This window comes from Phalaenopsis equestris, unplaced genomic scaffold (assembly GCF_001263595.1).
Source record: "Phalaenopsis equestris unplaced genomic scaffold, ASM126359v1 Scaffold000107, whole genome shotgun sequence".
Classification (NCBI taxonomy): domain Eukaryota; kingdom Viridiplantae; phylum Streptophyta; class Magnoliopsida; order Asparagales; family Orchidaceae; genus Phalaenopsis; species Phalaenopsis equestris.
Window position 1 is genome coordinate 5,610,175 of NW_018164549.1, and position 17,017 is coordinate 5,627,191.

Sequence of the window (17,017 nt, forward strand, 5' to 3'; positions counted from 1 at the left end):
CAACTACCTTAAACAAAACTGCAGATCTCGAATAGAGTACAACATTCATTTAATTTTTTAAAAGTATTTACATTCTACCATCAGCATGTGGTTGTTGCTAGGATAAATAGACACTTTTTGATACAAGGGATTAAAAGAAATAACAATAAGAAAATGATTGACAAATTAGCATACCAACGAAGGTAGTAGATCCATACCTGAACACGAGATGGCACAAGGTAATCTCGAGCACCTTCAGGTGTAGATTTAGACAAGATTGGAGTCTCAAGCTATCAGGAAATCACATTTAAGATAGTCTGTGTAAAAATGTTAAAGAAACAAACAAAAAAAAAATGGACCAAGGTGCGATTAGGAATTAATTAGATGGAATCCATCTTGTCTCAAAGCAATAAAGTGCTATCCATAAGGACCAACTAGTTAGCTCAGCTTAAGCCAATTCTCACAGAAAAAATCATAAAGAGACAATTTTGAAAACAATAATCATGAACAAGAGCTTAACAAGACCATGTAGTGGACGCCCTTAAATTTGCTTTCCGAATTTCTAATGTATTATTTAGAATGTGATAATGATTAGAGCAATTTGATCCATAGTTATAAGTTATTTTCTTCCATTAGACTCCATGCATTGAACCCTAGGGTATGATAATTTGATTATCAAAAGCAATTTCATAGTTTTTCACTACAATTGATACATGGTAAAATTGAGGAATGCTCTATTTTATGCAGAAAAGTCTTTTTCCTTTTCTTCTCCCTTTTGATTCAAGTGTACTTTTAAGGCCATATTTCAATATGAACATTAGATTGTTATTTATTCTTCAGAAGTTCTCAAAATGCAAAGCCTCGTCCATCACTTAAAAAAAAAAAAGGCTCTCAATCCTAGCTTCTCACCTTGATCCAACAGGCCAATGCAGAAGAAACCTGATCACCCTACACCACATTCAAGGGAAATCTTCATCCAACATTTGAAAAGAAAAAATCATACACTTCTTCAAATTCATTTTCTACCAAAAAATAAATCAATGTATAAAGCTTAAACATTAATCAAAATAAATTAGCATCAGTGATAGATTTATTGAGTGCAACATTATTAATGATAGCAATTTCTACTTCATAAGAACTTAAAATAATTCATTTCGATTATTTAATCATTAATGATAACCTATATGTCTTTCACCCATCAAGCTTGCTATCCATTCAAAAACTGAAGATTCATGGAATTGCCCACTCATTAACTACCACGAAATGTATAATGCAACTAATCCATATTTCAAGTAAAAGTCATTCTATTTTATTTAAAAAAAAAAAAAAACTCTGAACTTGGAAATGATACCTGGAAATGATACCTCGACAAAATTTTGCTTCTTTAGAAAAGCCCGAATGCTCTCAATCACATTATATCGCAGCCGTAAGTTGAATTGCATCTGTGGTCTTCGTAAATCAAGGGCTCGATATCTAAAAATAATTTGCAATTTTTATATTTTTTTTTAGAAAATTGATATGCAAAACTTATCCAACTTAAAAATAACATAAAGAGCATAAAAAAGAAAAGCAAGGAAAACATATTCTTAAAGTAACCTAGTAAGCACTTCACTGAAACAACAGTAAATGTAAAAGAATCTAGTAATAACAAAAAGCAAAAAGAAATCCATACAATGTAATGAAGTACTCTACCAAGAGACAAAAATTTATTATTAAGAATAAATTCATCTAGAATCCTCTCTAAAAATAGAGTTCATCTATTATTGAAACTTCCCCATAGATCCTCAAGCTTCTAAAAAGTTTCATACAAATCATTAAATTTACAAACAAAGTGAAATTATTTCAAATTTACAGACAAAGTGAAATCATTTCTTCAAAAGGTTGTTTTGCCACTTTTATAGCAAGTACTCCATCCATCTCAAAAAAAATGAGGAAATGTAAGTCTATCATACTAACAACTAGTTATAGAAGAACATATAAGCATAGGGGAGTTGATGACCTCCATCATATTTTAAAATTAAAAAGAAAAAGTGGAGAAGAAAAGAAAAAAAAATTAATAGACACGTCTTGAACAATTCCAACGACAAACATGTGAGATCCAAAATTACATAGCCTACTCTTTTGAGAAAGAATGTGTAGTTTCAGGTCAGATTTTTATAAAGCTGATTAGATTTTAGACAAAATAGTACATAGAACTTTTGCAGTCATTTAGCAAGGACTTGTTTCTAGATTTTTCATATGTGTGGGGCCATATAGTTAGATACCCTTTTAATAACGAGAAAGAATTATTTAATTAAGGCTAGTCATTAGATGTTAGTTGAGTAGCTCATAGTACTAGTAGATTTGGTCAGATATAAAGTTCACCACCAGTTTATAGTGTGTGTGTGGGGAGGGGTGGCAAATAAAAAGATCCAATCAAGATCCCATTGCAAGGGCAACAACCTCGAATGAGAATGAATGGTTGGTCGACATCGATAAATAGTGGATCTTTGCATAATGACAAACAATCATAAAGCTCCTCATTTCTAAAATGGTGTATGGATCTGAATAGTTTTATATTATCAGTACATTATCTTAATCCATTGGTAGCCCTCTCCCACCAATAATGAAGCCAAGGAAGATATGTTTAAGGCTTCCAAACACAAACTTTGAGATTGAATAAAAGTTCAGGTTCTCATAGAACCTTAAAAACCTACTCGAGGTGTTGCAAGTGCTCCTTCCAACAATTAATACCAAATAATCTTCTTAATAAACAATTACAAATTAATTTAGAAAACAAGGTAAAATACCTAATTTATCTACTCATAATTGCTAGCATATTGCATAATTAAAATAACATCACCAATCATTAGAGCAAAAAATTTAGTTCGGAGATCGTTAATCGCTCAAAACATGATTCGAATTTGATATCGGATCAAGATCAGATTGAAAAACATGAGCCAAGCCATGAGCCAAAGCCTCAAATTGGACTTATTTTCAATCCGATTTCGAGCCCGCGTCGGATTGGATCGAGTGGCTCACAAGCAAATCAAAATTTGAAATAATAATTACCCATATCATATAATCAGACGGTGGATACACAAACCATTAATGATTGACGATTGTGGTTAACCCTACGCTAGATTTGAAATACAATATCAGAAGTGCTCAATCCCAGCCATGACCCCAACCCATTCCATTCATTTTGAAATCACCAACCCTAGCCCTATGTGATAGATCAAGCATTTGATTGCCTCACGCGGTGATGCAATCGGTAGTGACTGGCGAGACTAGTTATGTTAGTCATTGGCTTATTGCCTAATCTCCTCTTCTCTGATTCCGACTTCACCTTCTCTTTTTCCTTTAATTAGTAATAAGTTTCTTACTTCATTCCTTCAATCTCACATTTTTCATTTGATTGCCTAATTGGTTGGATCTATAATTTATTATGGTGAATCTTTATACGCTTTCACGGATTTGTAGCAAGGGCTTTTCTCTTTTTGTTGTTGTTGAAGCACTTAGATTTATTATCACTAAAATAGTTAGTATATTCACTATTTGCTTATGGTGTTAAGTTTGTTGAACATTTAAAAAGAGAAATTTTGTGTTTTTTTATTTAACATGTTTGATTTTAGAAAATTCAGTAATGTCAATCTAGGGCTATTTTTTTTATTTCAGTTTGAAATAAAATTTGAGATGTCAGCATTTCGCCAGGTTGATAGCCATCAGCTTTTCAATGTGTTAGTTGTTGTCCCGACGAGTGTTGTTTTGCTAAGTAGTGTTGTAAATTCTCAGCCCTACAGACTATAATGGTGTTGTTTTGCTAAGCAGTGGGATAAATTTTGAGACCCATATAATTATTTTGTTGTTTCATAGCAAAATAACAGTCTGTAGCTCAAATTTTGAGATATCAGTATTTCTGCAGATTGGTACTTATCAAGTTTTCTATGTTTGGGTTGTTGGCCCTACAATAGTGTTGTTTTGCTCACGAACCAAGAATGACATTAGAGTCGGCCTGTTTATAATTAGAGTCGGCTCATTAATCGATCGATTTCAATCCGGGCAGGATCAGAAATTGAATTATTTGATCCAACTAACAATTTTTATCTAATTTTGAGACACAATTGGATCGGCTCCAAATAGGATCTTTCACAGCCTTGCCCATCATACGAACAACATTTCCTTAGTTTAAAGGTAAAGGTATCTTTCTCTCTACCACAAATTTGGTGATAGTTAAATTTTAAGTTCGGCTTAAAAATAATATTTGGCCAATTGCAATTGGTCAATTAACTACTTGATCCATAACATTAGATGGCAATTCTTGTTGATCTTATTTAGTATTCTATTGTTAATGCACATCAAGCATTCTTCTTCTGCACTAGTACTAAGAATGAGTCGCATGGTGAAATGCATATAAAGATTGCTCCCTACTCTGCCAGATCAAGGCCAGCCATCGAAACTCCTTACACTCTAACGAAGAATGATAATACATGAATTGAAATGATAATAGAGCTCTCGAAATCAATTCATGCTCTATAGCTAACCTTCACCTCCAGAAAAAGTGTAAGAAACTCCCACAAAAGATGGTTAACCTACTTACCATAACAAAGGTCAAGAACAGATGAAACAAAAGCGAGTTTATATGATTCTATTGGCAACCCACACAATAGTAATACTAGAACTCAAGATTAGCACTAATCATATCCGTTGCTTGATTAAAGGATACATAATCAAGATAAAAGGGGATTCTAAAAAATAGTGACAAAATTTCATAGTTTTCCTATGATGCTATGCTCCTATAGATATGGATTGTCAAAGATCACATAGCCCACATCAAGATAGAATTGGCAAATGACATCATAGATGTATTGGTCCATGATTATAAACCTGAAGGTGAATTATCAATCCACATTATACTGCATTTCCTTCTTGGACCACCCAAACAAATAAGAATTTGTCCACCACTTCAGCCAGTTGCCCAAATCCTCCTAAATTAAATACTTATGACATTCAAGTACCAAGAATAAAGGAAATTATGATCATATTTACCTACAAGTTCTGCATAAAACTCTTCCTTATCTTTGTACTATTGTTGGTCATAGGATACAAAAGCAAACTTTGTTGTCCCCTTTTTAGTGACTACTTTCAGGGATAAACTTGTATGCAAGCTATATTAGTGAAAGCTTTTTTAATAATTTTATTGTTTAGTGTGCTGCAAAGACAATTTATTAAATTTTGTTTAGTATTTTTGCCTAGCGAAGTATTATTCCAGCGTTCCATGATTTGGATTGTAGTAATGATTTGGTGAGATGCAAGGGGTTGGTGTCATAGATATCTAACCATTTCGTTTACAAAAACTTCTTGTATTTTTCCTTCCAGATTAGTTTTGGTAAGCTATCAATGTGTGAGGTTACCTATTGTACCCCACAAAATTTTGCTCCATCCATACATGCTACACTAACTTGTTTCGCACTTCAACCTTTTTGTGGTCTCAATTATATATGAAACTTCCAAGACAAGGTGCCAGCATGGCCACAAAGTAAGCATTTTGTGCAAAAATGCACTATGATCCTTTGTGGGGCTTGATTGCCTTTTCCAATTTCTTCCAACTTGTATTCACCCTCCTCTCTTTTATAATTATCTTCCTAATTATCGCCATACTTTTGCTAACTTTAGGCTTCTGAAGCCATCACCTTGGCACGACTTCATCAATTAAGAACTATGGTTTTCTATGAAATTTATCATGCAATCACATGATGACCTTCATCAAGGTTGAAGATTCTTTTAGAACCATATTTATAGACTATGTACTTCAGGAAATCTATGACATAATCTTGTACAAACTGCTTGAATTTCACTATCTCAATCACTATAATAAAATCTACCTCTCTCACGAACGGCCAATGGGATAAAACTTCTTCAAGGTGGCCTCGAACTGGCACAAAGTCAACATTATCAAATTGTTGCTCCTCGCTTTCGCATTCTACCATATGAGTGTATGGGTAGATAGCTTCAATCATGTGAAATCTATCTGGGCATGCTTGCACTTGAAAATATAAAGCCATGTTTCGATATACTTGAATGAACCATCAGGCATCAAGGTATGTAGATTATCTCGTCAAAAATTGGCAACTTGAGCTACTTGTTAACTTTAAACGGTGGTTGAATTTATCATGAAAATGTTGGCATATAAGCTTCATCATCCTCCATACCCTTGTCATCTTCAAAATTTCCTTCATCGGGATTGGCGACTTACACCAAAAATATCATGTTTCGTCATGGTTCCTCCTAGTTGTGATCATAAACTTAAGAAACATCCCTTCCAAATCCTCTAGAGTGTTCTCAACACCTTCAAAATCCATTGTTACTATTGATGATCCTGCTTGATTAGAGATTGGAATAACCCAATCACATTTTCCAGTTATTTTCATGTTAGCAATGAATTTGGTCCTGGGCACCGCACGCCTAAAAAAAAAATTAAAGAAAAAAAAGTATAGTTAGTCACTATACTCGTTGGATGGAAATAAATCAAACAATCCCAATGCAGGGAAGTCAGAGTGTAGCGGAGAGGCCAATGAGATTTGTTCTTGTTCCTTCCACTCAATTAATAAAAGTTCCTCCCAATATTTGTGTTTTTGCTATCTCAAAGGCAATTAGTTATTAAACAAATTTCACTAAGCAAGCGTCCATAAAGTGAAATCTGGTTTACTTGGAAGCTTCTTTGCTTCGTTAACCTTGTTATTTCTTGGTTCTAGTAGAAAAATAGAGTGGGAGAAGGAGGAGAGGGACGACATGCTTCTTCATTGTGTTGGCAGACAATGAAAGAGAAAGAGAGGTTGGGACAGACTTAGTAAAACTTTAATCTGAATTTTCCATACTTCTAAGCTGCTTTCATTACCATCAAGAGCTGCTCTTTATAATTAGGGGTGTGAACGAGCCGAACAGGAGCGAGTTCAGCTCGTGTTCGGCTCGTTTATATTTCGAGCTCAAAAAGTGTGTTTGTATTCTGTTCGTTTGCTTAGCGAGCCGAACACGAGTTTTTCACGAACAAAGAGTCATTTTAACAACCCTAATCACGTAGTCATGAGATGATAAGGGTTGAAGCAAGATTTAAAAATTATTGTTTATATTAAAACATCATTTGAATTTAATTTAATAATTTTTATTCTATTTTCTTAATTAATACTTTTAATTGACCATAAATCTTTGTAGTCTTGCAGTCAATTAATTTTTTAAAAAAATATTACTCATCAATATATATATATATATTGAGAAAGCCCAATGGCTAATATATTAAAAAAAAAGGATACAGATAGATTGTGTGAGAGGGCCCAAACATGCCACCCTACCCAAAAGATAACCACCATATGCAAATGGTTCCAAAAAAAGATAATACAGAAAAACACATGAGATCCCAAAAAAAAAAAACCAAAATTTTCAAAACACGTAGTATCAAGTAGCTACAGAGCGACCCAATTTTATTCTGCCTCGGCCTCTAGTTCTAGGAAAGGAGTCAGCTAACAAATTGGTAAGGTGAGTGTCATTGTCAGTAGTAATCAGTAGTAACCAATGTATCATCAATGTATCGTCCAATAAATTCTCGAGCTTGAGTCGGCCTCCATTCTTCTTCTTCCTCCGGAAACAAACCTACCATTCCTCATCCGAAGACTGACTCACCTGATCAGTGGATTGGTCTAAAGTGTGTCGGACATGTGTAGGTTGTTGAACATTAGAAGCAACTACTTGTTGTACCAGCTGATCATTTATTGGATCAAAGGAGCACTTTCATGTGTCTTGGCATGTGAGTCTTCTTGAATAACAGTGAGTGGTACAAACACGTTTGGATCTGTACTTATAGTATGTAGAAATGTTTCATGGGACTCCAAAGTACCATGCTCCAAACCAGCCACTGGAATAGAGTGTTCAAAAGCAAGAGCATCCAGAGGTAGAACAGCTTGCGTATGGTGTTCTTCATCAGGAACTACGGTGTTGGAAAGAGGATTGGGTTGCACCTTCTCAGCAAGGATGGTAGATGGCTGATTTTTATCAATATTCGGTCTTAGATCATGATGCAAGCGATAACAGATAGTAGAACTGTGACCAAATATACTACAATGAGAGCAATAAGAAAAGTGTGGTTCTATTTCAACCTTTTATCAATACCAGTTGTGAGTCGTTTCAATCTATACCTCATCTGGAGCCGGTTGAGTGATATCACTCTCAACTAATACACAAGGCACAGAGGGTCTGGTGACAGCAAGCGTAGGACTATCAACTTTGAGATGCTTACCGTAAGTAGTTGCTAAGGAGTAGAAAATTTCAAGATTAACAGAGGTAATTTTAACCGTGGAAACTTTATCCAAACATGAATGATAGAAGACTCCGCTTTTGGATCAAAATCGACCACTTCAGGATTTTCATAAAACTGTTGTCGATCTTAATAACTTTATGAGGAAAAATACGAATGTAATCTGCATCGTGAAATAACTGAATAAATAAATAAATCGGTCTTCAAGTAAGCTAATATTTCAACTGCCCAATAGCTTCATAGCAACAAAATCTTTCCGAATGATCTCAAGTTTTGGATGACCATAAAAGAATTTCCCCACTAGAGCAAAACGCCAAGAAGAAGCAAAAGTTCTGGTTCAACCCCACTGAGAAAAAAAGCAGGCTTTCCATTTTTTTACCAAGTTTTTTAAAGAAAGTGTGATCACGATCACCTTCAAGAGCCTCGTGGAAAGATTGTAGAACATTGCAGGACTTACCGATACCAAAACCAGGCTCTGAACATGAAAGAGGGAAACGAGTAGGAAAAGGAAAGTCGTCGGCAAGGGTAATGGCATAGGAACGGAGCGTCGAGGCCATCTCCACAGCCAAGATGACCACGTCAGATTTGAGCGTCTTGGCGAGCCGCGACAGAGGCGAGCAGACTTCGGGGAAGCTGTCTGTCGAGCAGGGTGATAGGCGCGTCATCGACTACGGGTGAGGAGAGACGACGCGAGTCGCATCAGGTTAGGAGACGACGTGTGAACGAGCTACGAGCGAGCGCTGACGTTGCTGACGCCATTATATATATATATGTATGTATGTATATGTATGTATAGTCGAGCCAAAATAAGCCAAATCTTTGTTCGTGTTCGGTTCGTTAACTTAGCGAACGAGTCGAACACGAGCTGTTCGCGAACAACAAGCCGTTTTGACAACCCTATTTATAATTAAAAAAAGGGAGTTTGAAATCCTAATTACTTACACAATTCAAGGAAAAGAATTCTCCTTAATTTTCTAAAAGTAAAAAAGACAATTTTCTAGACGCAAACAAATAATTCCTAAAAAGTAAAGAATGACATATTTAAAATTTCTAAAATCTATACATGGATAAAAAAAAACAAGAACAAAGTCAAATGAAATCTAATCAAATATGGGTTGAATAACGTTACAACCCCTGGACCCACGTCCAGCCCCAATCCATGTTATTCAGTTTTTTTGAAGCAAATGGTACACTGCATGCAAATCTTAAGCTGGAAAAGCCACTACACCAAATCAGTAATTAAGTTTACCTCAGCCGTATCTCCTCAGAGATGTTATCCTTAATATCATCAGCGGTGGTAATTGGAAAAGGTAGAGTACAGTTGACAGTGTTTAGCACAACAACATTCTCAGCAACAACCTGCAGAAAATGAAATATTGACCATGGCAAGATGACGAAATATGATAAGAAAACTAAAATATTCTGGGCTAATATGAAAGAGTGAAAAGGGTGAAAAATAAAAACACAACCTGTTCTAAAACTAAAATAACTACTGTTTCACAAACACATCGTTCTCAGATATTGCATACAAATAAACCAAGAGTAACTTCTTTACTAATAGAAATAAACAAAAAAATAAAGAGCTCAATTAGACTTGCAATTTTCTTTTCTCAGCCTGATTTTGAGAATGCAATTGCAATGGTCCCCCATGAATGCTACAACCATATTCTTCTTCTAAGGTCCCCAATTATAAGGCCTAACTTCAAGAAAAAAATAAAATAACAAAAAAAAATAAACAAAGCCATATCTTGATGTCAATGTTTAAAATTACTCAATTCGGTATTAAGGAATTTTTTGTTTGTGAGACGAGCCTAAAGACTCAAGGCAGTCTGAGTCGTAAGCCTTATAGTTTGCAAATTGCACAAGTCAAAATAAAGGGATAAAAATAATATATTAGCATCATAACTTTTGTATATAATAAAAAAGACATAATAATAGCATTATAAAAAGAGACAAATTACATTTATATCAAATAAGAAATTACATAAGCAGCAAAATATCATGTAACATCTTGCACAAAATAAAAATATAATATTAAAATCAATTATTCAAGTAATCAAACAAACATAAAATATGAAATAAAAAATATATATACAAAATATCAAAGTAAAACATATAACGAGTTTAGCATAATAGACTTATTTCATTTCTATTGTCTATAAAATGTAATAACATCCATATATCTAAATTAAAATAAAATAAATAATCAAAATTTGGAGCAATAGGCAACCGTAGTGGTAGCAAGAGCAATTGGCAAGGGTTGCAGCAACATGAGCGGCAGACGTCGTGGCTACAATAGAAGTAGGAGACGACGATGGCTATAGCAAGAGCAACAGACAGGTATAGGAGAGGCAAGCAGTAGTTATAACAAAAGCAACAAGCAGCAGTGGTGGCATTGATGGCAAAATCAACAAGAGGCGGTAGTTGTGCCGACACAGAAGCAATAGGTGACAACAATGGAAAGCTTGATTGGGGAGAGGGATGCTCTTACGCATGATAGTGCAGCTTCAATTCATAATTAAACCATCTAATAAAGGGGAAAAACACTATATGTGAGATGCGTACGTCTAAGCTGATATGAGGTGAGGCGCACCTTGAGAAAAACCTCAACTAATGTGAGGTGTGCAACAAGCTTGAGTTGCTAAAGGCGTACGCCTCAAAACATTTTTATTCGAAATTGTGTTAAGGCAAGCCTCAAGACACGCCTCAGATTGCGCTATTTTAAACAGTGCTCGAGTTCCAAATTAGATTTTTAAATGAAGTTTTAGTAAACATGAGAACTATACTAATTCTAAAGAGGTTTGGATAATTTTAGGTTCTAAATGTCACAAAATAGTAACTAAACATATTAAAAAGATGTGCTTATATGATGCATCTTGCAGGCTAAATCTAGAATTGATGTAAAATAAAAATCATGCATTCCAATCAATAAATTAACAGGCCAACACAATATGTGATCTTAAGGGTGCAAGCCTTTGGCAGAATCAAGCTAGGCTAGTACTATCAAAAAATAGACTAAAATAAAGCTAGATGTTCAAGCATAAAATAGGCCAACAAAAAAATATATATATTTAACAAAAAGTAAACACAAAAATATACTTGTCATCAAGGCTCTTTTTGGGATTGTTAACACTGACTTTTGCATTATATCATGTTAAATTATGATATGTTGTGCTATCAAATCAGATAATTGTTAGCAAAAGTTATCTTAAATTTATTTTCTAAAATATTGTAATATTTGTGACTGTTTGACAAAAAAATTATTTTGGCATGGGCATGAGTTCATAAAATGACAAAAATATACATCTTATAAATTTTATATGATTATAATATAATATCCTTATCTTGAATAGCTCTAATCAAATAAAATAAATAATTACTTAAAAATATAGAAAAGTTAAATTTAATAAAATAGCATTTCTGAAAAGCAGCCTAACGCGGGAGCGGAGCTACCTCAGAGCCCCGATTCTGCGGTTACGTGGATTTGGAGCCTCTTTTCAACAGTGAGCCCAATCCTAATTAACTAGGGTTTATATATTTGATTCATGTGTTTAGGTTTTTCAGCTTTGATGGTGTTTCTGTTTAGAACACTCTCAATGTCTCGATTTCTCCCTTCCAAGGTTGTATCCAAAAGCAGTGGTGCTCCGGTTATAGCTCGTCTGAGGTGGTGATCCTCTTCTAAGGGATGAGTCGTGCTCCAGTTGTAGCTTATTCCCGAGGCAGTATTTAACCTTCTCCGACACCTTCGCAACATTACTATTGTCCCTGCCTTCCCAGCCAGTGGTCCTCCCCTCCTTACGTGCTGCCACCCCTGGACAGCAGCCTCCCATTGTTGCGCTGCTATTGTTTTTGCAGTCAAGCCTCTTTTCTATCCTACTACACCCTCCCAAGCCCCTTACGGTCTCCACCACCACCTTAAAATCGCCCTAGTCAGAATGATGTGTCGTAGTTGTTGTTAATCCCTATTTTTGTATCTAGTTGTAACTTCATATTTGAACTCAAAAAATAATTTTTTTTTCTATTATCTTTTGGGTTAACTCTGATATCATTTTGTATCAAAGCTAGTCTTACACTAGTCCTAGGGTTTCCAATAACTACTAACACCCAATCCCATCTCCACCTAAAACTCTTTCTTCGCTGATTTTCCAAACTAGCCACCCAAAAATTCTCTTTCTAGGCCTACACAACCCTTATAAACTGTCTTCCACCTACCCAAACCCCAACCATGCCACGGAAGATATAATAGTCGGAAACCTGATCGAAGAAAATGACACTGTTGTTTATGAGAAATCCATAAATAGGTGTCCAAAATATTTTTAAGAAGAATAGGTAGTCGGACCCTCCAACTGTAGCAGAGGCTCCCTGCCTTCAAGAGGAGACCATCCTGAGGGGTCACACAAATTTCATTCAATCCCCGAAATGAAGACCCACTACCCAAAAGATTTGGCATTAAATATTGAATAAGTCAGGCTTTTGAAGGTGGATTTGCCATATTTCTATGGCTACATGAATTCGGGCACGTTTATTGAGTACTTATGAACTTTGTAATGTGTCTTTGAGTGTCACGATGTCCCACCGGACGGAATGGTGAGACTAGATGTCATCAAGTTAAAGAAGAGTGCATTATTTTGGTGCGAAAATTTGAAGCACCTACGTCAATGTAAGGGAAAAAGAAAAATCACTACCTGATCCATGATGAAACGAAAGATGCTACGCCAATACTTATAAACTCATTGCGAGCAGGATGTTCAACCTTAGCCTCAAAATTAGAGAAACAATGCCCTCAAGCAACCGCCACATCTTACAGACAAGTTTCAACCTCAAATTCTTACATCCAGAGTACACTTAAAGTAGCATCAAAGTCAAGCCCACCTGAGGAGACACTAGTTCAGGGTGGAAAATATGTGGAACCAATCCGCATTCCCAAATCCGTCCCAGCCATTAAGAAGCTCGTGTTTGGCTACCAAGGGTATGTCATCAAGTACCCAACTGTATTTCAAGGGCCATAAATTTGGGCATATTTAATCAGATTGCACTACCAAGGGTAGGCTCGTTGTTCGCAAACAGTTTGTATTCGGCTCATTAAGAAGCTCGTGTTTGGCTCGTTAACTTCGTTCAATAAGTTAACGAGCCGAACACGAATAAAGATGTGTTCGTTCGTGTTTGGCTCATTTTGGCTCGAAATACTACTCATCAAGTTTATATATATATACATATATATAAGTAGTATTTTAAAAAAATCTAATTGACTACAAAGCTACAAAGATTTATAATCAATTAAAATATTAATTAAGAAAATAGAATAAAAATTATTAAATTAGATTCAAATGATGTTTAAATATAAATAATAATTTTTAAATCTTGCTCAAACCATTATCGTCTCATTGTTACATAATTAGGGTTGTCAAAAGGACTCTTTGTTCGTGAACAGCTCATGTTCGGCTCGTTAAGCAAATGAGTCTAATACGAACACATTTTTTGAGCTTGAAATATAAACAAGTCGAACACGAGCTGAGGATGGCTCGCTCGTGTTCGACTCGTTTACACCCCTAACCAAGGGAATGATCTATTTCATTGACCAGGGAATTGTCAAAAAAATGAACAATGACATAGTAGACACTAAAAAGGTGAGGATACAAAAGAGTACCAACAACCAACTAATGAGGGAGAGTTGCACGTAATTCAAAGGGATACCCAGGTAGAATTAACAGTAGTTGCTCTAAAACATAGTGAGTCTGAATAGCTTATACCTGAAAAGAGACAACCACTATTGACGAACTTGCCAAACATCCCGACGGACAGTTCATTTATTGGGTGTTTACCCTAAAAGTGGTCTGACATATCAGAAATGAAAAACATATGAGCTACTGTTGGGATGCTATATGGAATTATCAGGATATTAAATTCAAATCAGCAGTGTACCCACCAACAGATAGGCAGACAGAAGGGATGAACCACAATTTTGGAAAATTACCTTAGGAGCTTGATTGGAAAGAAAATTCTTCAAAGTAATTCAGGTCCTACCAGAAAGGAACAGGTCTCTCCTGACTGGTTGCTAGTAAGAGTTGCTCAGCCTGTCATAAATTTTGTCCTAGAGTTTAATCCTCCTTGCATACTTTTTTATCATATATGTCCAGTGAAGTATGAGTGGGAGAAGCATATTATAGATTTAGTTGTTCGAGATTTGGCTTGTGAAAATCTACGCAACTCCAGCTCAAATTTTGTCAAATATGGATGGATATTATTCTATCAGTATGTGCTTTGAAATGAAAATGCTTACAAGATTGACCAACCTGGAGCTTGCAACATGGCGGCTACCTTCACCAAAGCTGACTTGACTACTACGAAGAGATATAAACTTAGACAAATGAGATCGAAGTTCCCCCAACCTCGGGTCACTGAAGCGAGAGCTACCTGGGAGCCCCGTTTACTGTTTTGCTAAAGTGCCAAGATTTTTCTACAGTACCACAACCTTCCTTAAGTGGATTTGTCTTCTCCTTTTAAAAGTAGGCTCAATCCTAATTACCTGGGCTTATATGTTAGATTCATGTTTTTAGATTTTATATTTTGGTGGTGTTTTTTGCTTAGGACAGTCGTCGATATCTCGGCTTCTCCTTCTAGAGTTGTATCCAAAGGCATGTGATGTTTCGGCCATAACAGGTCTGGGATGGTAATCTTCTTTCAATGTTCAAGTGGTGTTCCGATTGTAGCTTGTTTCCGAGAGAGTATTTATCCTTCTCTAACTCCTCAGCTATCTTATTGTTGTCCCTTCCTTTCCCAGCCTACCGAGCCACCGCTCCTCCCCTCCAAATGCGTCGCCAGCCCATGCCAATAGCCTTCCGCTGTTGTGACGTTGTATTTCTACAGTTCAGCCCCTTTCCTATCTTACCGCCATCCTCCCAAGCCCCCTCCACCTCCACGATCACTTTAAAAGTCACCCTAGTCAGGATGATGTATCGTAGTTTTTATTTCATATTTCCACGTGTTTGGTTGTAAGTTATATTTTAATTCAATAATAAAATTTATTTTTTTATTGTTGTTTGGATTAACTCCTGTACCATAGCCTATACTATCATTTTAAGAAAGTTGCTTTTAATAATTTACAACTGAACTTTTTTCATAAATGCTAGGCCAAATAGTTTAAAAATGCTTTAATTGTTCATGTAAAAAGAAGCAAGGAAGCCAAAAGTTATAGAAAATAGAGCTTCAATAATTCTAACTAATCTAGTTAAGGCTTGAACCGTGCCCAAAACACAAATTCAATGCGGCAGACAAGGCACAAAGCTTCCATTAGCAAGACCAACAAACTTAAGAAAATATACAGTGATGTAAATTTTTGTTAGGCATAGCAATGGAAATTTCAAGTTCGTGACCTACAGAAATTGAGTTTACCAAATTTGTGAAGGTTAAATGACTCAAATTGGGAATCAGAGATGAATACAAGTAAGTTTCCATACCATGTTTTATTTGCAGGAAAATTTTTTCAACAAGCTAATGTCATGTTAACCTTAGAAAAATGCCAACAGAAATGCCTGAATAATTTTTCATAGATCAAAGCAACCAAAAAGTAAATGTTGGGCGTCTTAGGATGGAAATCGTGCTAATATAACCAAGAAAAAATCAAATAAATTTATCTTATTACCTCCACCGCCCCAGTTTTCATCTTTTCGTTAACTGACTCGAAAGGTCGAGCTCGAACAGTACCGTCTATGGCAACGACCCACTCAAGCCCCAACTTGTTCGCGGCTGCATGCGCATCCGGATGCTCATCAGGCAGCGTGGCAATCTAAGAATGAACAGATCAACAGACGAACGATCCAACATTAACTAAAGCGAAATTTTAAGAACCAAAGCTCACTTGAACTATTCCAGAGTCATCTCTGAGGTTCAGAAAAGTGAGCCCCCTATGAATTCTACGAAGCGCGACCCAGCCGCAAAGTCGGACGCGCCTGCCAACATCTTCGACGTCAAGCTCGCCGCAAGAGTCAGTTGGAGAGACCCATTGCAGTGAACAATCTTCTAGGCTTTCGGAGGTGTGATCAAGGGATAGATTTTCAGCCACAGGAGAAGAAAGAGAAAGAGAAGAGGTGTGAATGGAAGGGGATGAGGAAGCGGCAGCGCAAAATAAATGGAGGGAAGTAGTTATTGAGATTCTTCGATTTAGAAACCTAAGGGGCAGTTTACGAGTGAAGCAGGGAAATCGGGGGAAGATGGTACAGCGGGCGAGGCGCGGGATGAAGAGCGACAAAGATGATGCCATAGATTCTGCTACTGTGCGAAAGAGGAGGAACAAGCCTGCGTCGTGCGTGGAGGAGCGACGCCGTGCTCGCGTGCGGTGGAAGAAGAAGTCGACGGAGAAGAAGAAGCCGAGGGAGGAGGTAAAGAGCGCGGCTCTGTCGAGAGGAGGAGAGGCTCGCGAGCTGCGGGAAGGAGTGGAGGAAGAAGAACCGAAGCAATTTTTTTTTAAGTGTCTTGGCAAACTATTGTACAAGATTGTATCAAGTATTTTTTTAAAAGAACTGATGACAATTATTTGTCTGATTATAAAATTTTATCATTATATAATATCATTTATAAAGTTATTGCTTTATTGCTATGGAATTATTAATCCGGCTCAATCCACTTATATTAAGGGTGAAGATATTGCTCATAACATTATTTTAGTAAATGAGCTTTAATTTTTTTTAATTCTCCTAAGCAATTTTGTGCTAATGTGGATATTGTTAAAGCTTTTAATATAGTTAATAGGAA

The 17,017-nt window shown here is 36.1% G+C and overlaps 1 protein-coding gene across 4 annotated transcripts in view; it reads right to left on the reverse strand.

The window, feature by feature from the left end:
• LOC110020671 (aspartate--tRNA ligase, chloroplastic/mitochondrial) overlaps positions 1–16,734 on the reverse strand; it is a 66,730-nt gene extending 49,996 nt beyond the window's left edge. For all 4 annotated transcript variants that reach the window (XR_002293552.1, XR_002293550.1, XR_002293551.1 and 1 more), the window contains exons 1-5: positions 16,125–16,734; positions 15,909–16,052; positions 9,516–9,625; positions 1,344–1,452; positions 198–269 (exon numbers count right to left, since the gene is read on the reverse strand). Coding sequence is in view for 1 of the 4 variants with exons in the window: in XM_020718853.1 (XP_020574512.1) it covers positions 198–269; positions 1,344–1,452; positions 9,516–9,625; positions 15,909–16,052; positions 16,125–16,526 (837 nt within the window). In the remaining 3 variants the exon portion in view is untranslated. The remainder of the gene's footprint in view (positions 1–197; positions 270–1,343; positions 1,453–9,515; positions 9,626–15,908; positions 16,053–16,124) is intronic.
• Between the last annotated feature and the right edge of the window lie 283 nt (positions 16,735–17,017).